Source organism: Podarcis liolepis (assembly GCF_965112155.1).
Source record: "Podarcis liolepis genome assembly, chromosome: 2".
Taxonomy (NCBI): Eukaryota; Metazoa; Chordata; class Lepidosauria; order Squamata; family Lacertidae; genus Podarcis; species Podarcis liolepis.
Window position 1 is genome coordinate 119,655,782 of NC_139555.1, and position 8,078 is coordinate 119,663,859.

Here is an 8,078-nt window from a genome sequence, read left to right on the forward strand (position 1 = left end):
AATTTCTATAGTGCCCATCGGCCATAGATGTCAGGCTGGTTCACAACATAAAAATACAATATAGAAAAAGACAAAATACATAATAAAAAAGAACATAAACTAACCAATAATCCCTCCACCCAGAAGACATTTCAAAGGGCATTGGATGTCAATCAGCCAAAGGCCTGGTTTAAAAGGAACGTTTCGCTTGGCACCTAAAGTTGTACAATGAAGGTACCAGCCGGACCTCCCTGGAGAGCAGGGTCTCCAGTCCCACAAGCAAACACCCTTGATGTCAGGGGTGCCAACTTAAATAAAATATTGTGGGGACCCAGGTAAGCCACGTGACCCATGTCAAACTAACCAACTTTGCACCGACTTTGATTCCTTGCAACCATGTTTATCTCCAACTCTGCTCCTGCCCCTCAAGCCACACAGAGACTTCAGGTTGTTGCAGAGATGAACTTCCTTCCCCTAATAATTATCAAAATCATCATGATTTAATCTGCCTTGTTGCTGAGGGAAAAGTTGATGCACAGAAGATCACCTGTGTCAGAGACAGACTGAGTCATGATTGAGAGTAAGGGGGGTGGGATACATCTGTGTGAGGTTTAATGCCTCTGAAGGTATAGCTGAGCACTACCCATATTGGTTAAATAAGAGTCTTTTGGCTTCTTCTGATGTAGCTGGCTATGGGGGAGAGAGGAACACTCACAAGAGAAGTGTAGCAGTCAGTCAGAATGAGATCCCAGATGCTGATGCTGCTCATTTTGCTTGAATCCTGTAGAAACCTGAAGGCAAAATGCCCCCTGAATCCAATCCGGGAAGGAAACAAAGCACAGAATTATTTCCAGACTGGCGACTTCTTCATTGGCGGGATAATATCTCCAAATGTGTTTGGTCTACAACTTCCATACATCTTTTCGCAGCCCCCATTAACCAGGTTTAAGGATGAGTAAGTAATTATATGCAGAAGGATGTCACATTTTTCTACTGTACCCCAATGGCTCCTGTTTACTAGGGAAATAGTCTCCATTTTAGGGGTGAGGACTCTGTGGTCTTCCAGATATTGCGGGACTGCAGCTCCCACCACCCCAGATCACTGGCCATGCTGGCAGGGGCTGAAGAGAACTTGAGTTTCGCAGCAGCTAGTGGGTTGCATGTTCCCAGACGTGCTCTATTTTTACCTTCTGTGCTGCTGTGCTGCTTGCTGAAGAACACAAGTGTATAAATGAACCTGATCATGGTTTATTTTCATTAAATGGTGAATGGTTTGACACTTTTTATTTGATTGATTTCATACAGATTGCCATTTAGGTTCTACTGGCACATCTTGTCCTTCTTGTTCACCATCCAAGAGATCAACCGGGATCCCAGGCTCTTACGCAATATTACATTGGGCTACAGCCTCTATGAGAACTATTACAATGCAAGGATCACTTCTGATGCCATGCTAGACCTGCTTGCAGGTTGGGAAAGCAATATTCCAAACTATCGCTGTGGAAAATGGAATAAAATCTTGGCTGTTCTTGAAGGAGCCAATTCCATCATCTCCAAAGTGATTTCAACCACGTCAGGCATGTACAAAATCCCACAGGTATGAACCCTGAAAGAAAATATTATGAAAATGATATACAGGTGTTACATGACCCCAGTCAAGCTTGCAATAATATACCATTTGCCAGACAATAAGTGTTGGAAATGTAAAGAAACTGAGGGAACATTCTTTCACCTTTGGTGGGCATGCCCAAAGATCAAGGCTTTCTGGGAAATGATCTATAATGAACTGAAAAAGGTATTTAAATATACCTTCCCTAAGAAACCAGAGGCCTTTCTTTTGGGCATTGTTGGCCAAATGGTGTTAAAGAAGGACAGAACTTTATGTATGCAGTAACAGCAGCAAGGATACTCATCGCAAAATATTGGAAGACACAAGATTTGCCCACCCTGGAAGAATGGCAGATGCAACTGATAGACTACATGGAACTGGCAGAAATGACTGGCAGAATCCGAGACCTGGGAGAAGAGATAGTGGAAGAGGACTGGAAGAAATTTAAGGACTATTTGCAAAAGTATTGTAAATTGTATGAATGTTAGAATGATGCAGGATATAAAGATAATATGGCATTAGTGACATAGCTGAAAGGAGTATGAAAATAATTGATTTATAAGAACAAAGGCGAAATTTGAATAATATTATGTCAAGTTTAGATATTTGATAACAAAGGGAAAAATTGGAGACATAATAGCTGAAACGTATAATTTAAAATAAGTTTTGAGAGAAGGTGAAGCATTGCTGAATAAGATTTTGTAAATGGGAACACAGAAAAGGGAGATGTGAGGGAGTCAGAAAAGAGGGTCATGGAAACTCTATTCATGAAACTGAACTATTTTTTATGTCTTTTTTATGATTTTTTGTCCTTTGTCTTTTTTTGTATATCTTTTTTCGTTTCTTTTTTCTTTCTTTTTTTCTTTACTGATTGACGGTGATGGTGTTTTCTCTTTTTTGGGTTGTGTATGTGAATGGTGTTTTATTGTTAAAATTCTTAATAAATATTTTATATAAAAAAACAACAACACAAAGTGATTTCAACCACGTCAGGCATGTACAAAATCCCACAGGTATGAAGGGTGGGGCATGGAGGGACACAAAAGAGGTTCCGCAGCAAAATAAATTCTCATTATCATCTGCAAAAAGAGGCATCAAAGAGGGAGAAAATCCTGAGCTATGTTAAGCTAGATAGCTCAGTTGGTTAGAGTGTGGTGCTGCCAACGTCAAGGTTGCAGGCTTGATCCCCGTATGGGACATCTGCATTGCAGGGGGGAATACAACATGAACCTCAGGGTCGCTTCTATGACTCTTCAACACAGAGACTTTGCTAGTTTTGAAAATGCCCAAAGTTTCAAAATAAGACTATCAGTCCTGGCCAGCACAATATTTGTTAGGTTTTAAATATTTCAGGCTAATCCTGTACTTTGCTCTAAAAATGAAACACTATACTTTTTCTTCCCCACTCCAGGTCAGTTATGGCTTTGTACCTGGGGTTCTTGATGAGAACACCAAAGTCCCTTTTGTCTACCATACGGTCCCCAAAGAAGAAGTTCAGTACCTGGGGATTGTAAAGTTGCTCCAGCACTTTGGATGGACGTGGATTGGCCTCTTTGCTCCAGAGAATGAGAATGGAGGAAGGTTCTTGAGTGCCTTGACATCTCTGATGGCCAGCAATGGAATTTGTGTTGCCTTTTCAGTAAGAATACCAGAAAAGAATGAACCTAAGATGTTCACACAAAGTGAATTTATTGCCCTATGGAGACAGACCAATGTATTCATTTACTATGTAAACATTCAGACGGCACTGGGTTTCATCATGACACTACAGCAAGAACTCGAGAAACAAATTGGGCCAAAAGTATGGCTCACAACAGCTTTTCAAGACCTTGACATGAATTTGTCTTATGGTCCCAAGTACTTGAAGTATATCCATGGTTCATTCTCCTTTGTAATGAAGACCAAAATAAGGAGCAAACGGGACTGCTGTAAACCAGAGTCCTATCTTCTTAATCTTTTTCAGCAAAAAGCATTTAGTTGTTCATACTCAAAGCACGTCTGCACTGTGAGAGGTTGGACAAGATGCAGAGATGTGGCGAATCCGGAGGTGCCGTCTGAAGAGGAGCTGCAGACTGTTCTGTCTCAAGACAGCCACAGAACATACTTCAGTGTCCAAATCATGGCACATGCTTTAAATGTTGCCTGTTCATCCAGATCAAAGCAGATGTTGATGGCGGGTGGAGGAGACCAGTTGGCATGTCAAAGGCTACAGCCATGGCAGGTATTTCCTTTCCCTTTCTAGAAATCAAAGTTCTTTCTACCAACTCTACAATAATCATGCTCATTGATTTAGACATGAATGCAACAGTGAGGAAAAGGTTTTTGTTTTATTTATTTAGATTTAGATTCTTTTTTTTAGGTTCCTGCTGGGGATATATATATATATATATAATGTGTATTTCATAAAATATCAAGGTGGTCTACTGCAATAAAAAACAAAGCCAAAAGAAGCCAAAAGAAGTAAAAACAGACATCCTTCCACCTGGAGGGTGTCTGTTTAGTCTTGCCAGTAGGAGAAGTTGTGGCACTAAGGGAGTTTTGAGTTCCAAGGAAGCAGGGATGAGGCATCTAAAATGCTTTCTAAGTTTGGGTGTTTAGTCCTCCGTAGATTCCAACAAGGCCAGGTATGCCAGGACTTAGGAGCCCAAAGGGAGAAGGGATGAGATGTCCAAAATGATTTTAAATAATTTGAAATGCTGGTGTTTTCCCTGTCATTCCAGCTTCACACTTTCTTAAGAGAAACCCGGTTGTTGAACACTTCCATGGGCGGACTGTATTTGGGTGAGAATGGGGAGCTGCCAATCATGTTTGATATTGAGAATTGGGTGGTGCTTCCCAACGAGTCTTGTGTTAGAGTGAAAATTGGGAGTATAGAGAGAGAGGCATCCACTGACTTCAAGCTCACCATTAACCCAGAAGCTATTGTGTGGCCCAAGTGGTTTAACCAGGTAAGAGCCCCTTTATTCCACATGATACACATTAAGATCTAGTAATCTGTTGAATATTTCCAAGAGGAATTCAAGTATAATCTTTTGGAAGTTTTGCTGATGCTTTCATTATAATTAATTAAGTACATTATTAAATGTGTATAATGCTCTTCTGTAGGAGTGCAAATATCCAGAGTGAGGGGTCAGGTGGGATTACTATGAGGAATTATAAAATATGCATCAAGCCATTGTGTCCACAATTAATGCATTGTGTTGACTGGGTTTGATACATTGACAATAATTTCTGATCAAATCTCACAACCCTCTGCATCTCTGGCCATTTCCTCTACTGCCCATTTCTCTCTCTTCACAAGTCACGTACACAGCCCAGTTACTTAGACAGGCAGGTGTGGGGTATAAATAAATTATTATTGTTATTGTTTAAAAAGCAAACACAGTAGGGTGTCTTCCGTTCTACATCAAGCATAGGAGCCAACTCCTAGGAGAGTTGATGGGCATCGATTATGTGTTGTGCGGTTTACCTGGGCACCCACAATATTTTATTCAAGTTGGCACCCCTGACATCAAGGGTGCTTTCTTGTGGGACTGGAGATCCTGGTGGGTTCTTTCCAGACTCTCTGAGTGAGTTCCATATGCACAAATATTGCTGACACTTCCTCTTTAATGTGCCATCTTTTCTTTATGGCTAGACTGTGCCTCACGCCAGGTGTACCAAAAGGTGTCGCCCAGGATATGCCAAGGTGGTTCAAGAAGACAAGCCGGTTTGCTGCTATGCTTGTGTTCTGTGTGCAGAAGGGACCATATCTACACAGGAAGGTGGGTGACACCACAGGAGATGGAATTTGTTGGGAGAATATGAATAGGGCAACATATCAGTCAGAAACTTTCTGTGAAGATTCTAAAGACATATTTGGATGCAGATCCTTTATTGATTTCTTCATTTTTAATCGCCTTCCAGGAAGTTCTTTGAAAGAAATGACTTGCAGGAAGCAATCTCTGGGATGCAAATTGGGTTCAGCCTGCCCTGCCCATATGACACAGCTTTGGCTATTTTGTACCATGCCTTCTAGGATCACAGAACCAGAACCAGCCTCACAAAAGTGAATTAAAAATGTCTTCAAAATAAACGAGAAATAGTGAAAGCTATTTTTCACCTTCTCACCCCTTGCCTTTTCCTGTAAGACCTATTGCAGTCGTTAAGAGTCGTCAACAGGCTCATCTCAGCTATCTGCCAATCACCCATTCCCACCACCCTTCTGAGTAATACCCCTCCCCACCTTCTCACTATATAGAAGGATCTGGCAACTTCTGTTTCAGTGTATCTGAAGAAGTGTGCATACACACGAAAGCTCATACCAAGAACTAACTTAGTTGGTCTTTAAGGTGCTACTGGAAGGAATTTTTTTATTTTGATTACGACTTTTTGTGTGTGTATTATGTTTGTGATCTTTGCTGTCTATTTTGTTGTTTCTTCAGCTTGTAACCCTCCTTCTGCATAGCAATATAGAAAGGCAGTATACAAATTAAAAGCGAAATGAAATATGGAAATGAAGCGGTTACTGCCCGAAAACTATCCCATAAGGAAATGCACCGAAAAAGCTTCCCTTTCTTACAGTACATTCTCATTTTCTGATATCTCCCATAAGAGTGCATTTCTCGACATGTAATAGAATATGTCTGTAAGCAAAGCCAAAGCCATTCCTTTCCTCCTCCTCAGATGCAGAGCGTTGCACCAAATGTCCAGAAGAACAATATCCAAACAAGGACCGAGATCACTGCATTCCGCGGATTATCACCTTCCTATCATATAAACAATATTTGGGGATTCTCATGACTTCTTTGGCTCTCTTCCTGTCCTTAACCACAGGCTTTGTTGTAGGGATCTTCATTAAATACAAGGAAACTCCCATAGTCAAAGCAAACAACAGGGACCTCTCCTACATCCTCCTTGTCTCCCTCCTGCTGTCCTTCTTGTCCTCCTTCCTCTTCATTGGCCGTCCCAGGAAAGTCACCTGCCTCCTTCGACAAACAGCCTTCAGTACCATCTTCTCAGTTGCTGTATCTTCTTTGCTGTCCAAAACCATCATGGTGGTGCTGGCCTTCCTGGCCACAAAGCCAGGGAACAGGGTGCAGAGATGGTTAGGGAAAAGTCTGGCCAACTCCATTGTCATTTCCTGCTCAGGTGTCCAAATGGTCCTTTGCATCATTTGGCTGTGTATTTCTCCCCCATTCCCAGACTCTGACAAGCATTCCCAGGCTGGAGAGATCACCCTGCAATGCAATGAAGGGTCTGTTGCCATGTTTTATGCTTCCCTGGGTTACATGGGCTTCCTGGCCGCCATCTGCTTCACGGTGGCTTTCCTGGCCAGGAAACTGCCTGGGGCCTTCAATGAAGCCAAGCTGGTCACCTTCAGCATGCTGGTCTTCTGCAGCGTTTGGGTCTCCTTTGTGCCCACCTACCTGAGCACAAAGGGGAAATACATGGTAGCCGTGCAGATCTTCTCTATCTTGGCTTCCAGTGCTGGGCTTCTGGGCTGCATCTTCATTCCCAAGTGCTACATTATTGTTCTGAGGCCTGATCTGAACACAAAGGAACACCTGGCCACAAAACCTAAAGTTGTTGCCTGATTATTTACATATTTATAACTGTATTCCACCACAGTAGTAGTGAAACACACAGTTGCCTTGGGAATGAATTTATCTCCTTAGATAAAGTTCGCTCTTCATTTTTCATTTATCTTGAATGATGAAAGGGAATCATTGAATCACATGCCTGGAGAGTTTCTGGACTTACATCTTTTAGGGATAACCCTACCTGTAGAGTTACATGGAGTGCAGCCTCTCTCTTCATGCATAATTATCGTTCTCCACCATATCCAGTTTGTACTTTGACATGACCCACCTTCCTTTCTTCCTGAGTTCATAACCTAAGCCTAAAGAATAACTTAGTGTAACTTGAAATTCTGCTTCTAGTATTAAAAACAGCAACTGAAAAACGGAATCTCACTTGAGTTGAGTGTATTAATGCTTGAAGGCCCTTGGAGCTGGACCTAAGTATCTGGTCTGGACGATGGGTGTGGAGACGCTCCTTTAGATATACAGGGCCAATGTCATTTAGGGTTCTCAAGGTCGGCATCAACAAATGAATGTGACAGCTGTGTGTTTGGTGGGAGTGAGAGGGGCACCATGATAGCTGGAGCCAGAGACATGATGGAGAAGAACCACCACTTGTAAGTAAGAAGGCAGAAGAGTGGTGGTGGCATGAAGGCCGGTTGAGATTGGTGGGGTAGTCCCCACTCACCCCCATGGAGCAGACTTCTCACTTATTTGCACTGAGCTTCTAGAGAAGGGCAGGATCCATCCTTTTTGTCTCCCTCTCTTAAATAGCACCAGCACTCATAGACATCCAATGAATCGGAAGGTTGGGAGATTGAGAGCAAACAAAATATTTGATCATGAAGTGCTTAGTTACTTCCCCCAAATGCCAGTCACTGGTGACCAGTGCCTGGCAAGGCCATTGCTTTCATGCCCTGCTTGTGAGC

At 42.2% G+C, this 8,078-nt stretch overlaps 1 protein-coding gene across 1 annotated transcript; it reads left to right on the top strand.

Moving 5' to 3' along the window:
- Nucleotides 1–647: 647 nt before the first annotated feature.
- Nucleotides 648–7,164, top strand: LOC310701167 (vomeronasal type-2 receptor 26-like; the record flags this gene model as incomplete). The annotated part of the gene is made up of 6 exons (XM_083491572.1): nucleotides 648–934; nucleotides 1,285–1,576; nucleotides 3,000–3,809; nucleotides 4,309–4,536; nucleotides 5,226–5,352; nucleotides 6,254–7,164. The coding sequence occupies exons 1-6, from the start codon at nucleotides 720–722 to the stop codon at nucleotides 7,162–7,164; spliced, it is 2,583 nt and encodes an 860-aa protein (XP_083347698.1). The 5' UTR covers nucleotides 648–719.
- Nucleotides 7,165–8,078: the final 914 nt, after the last annotated feature.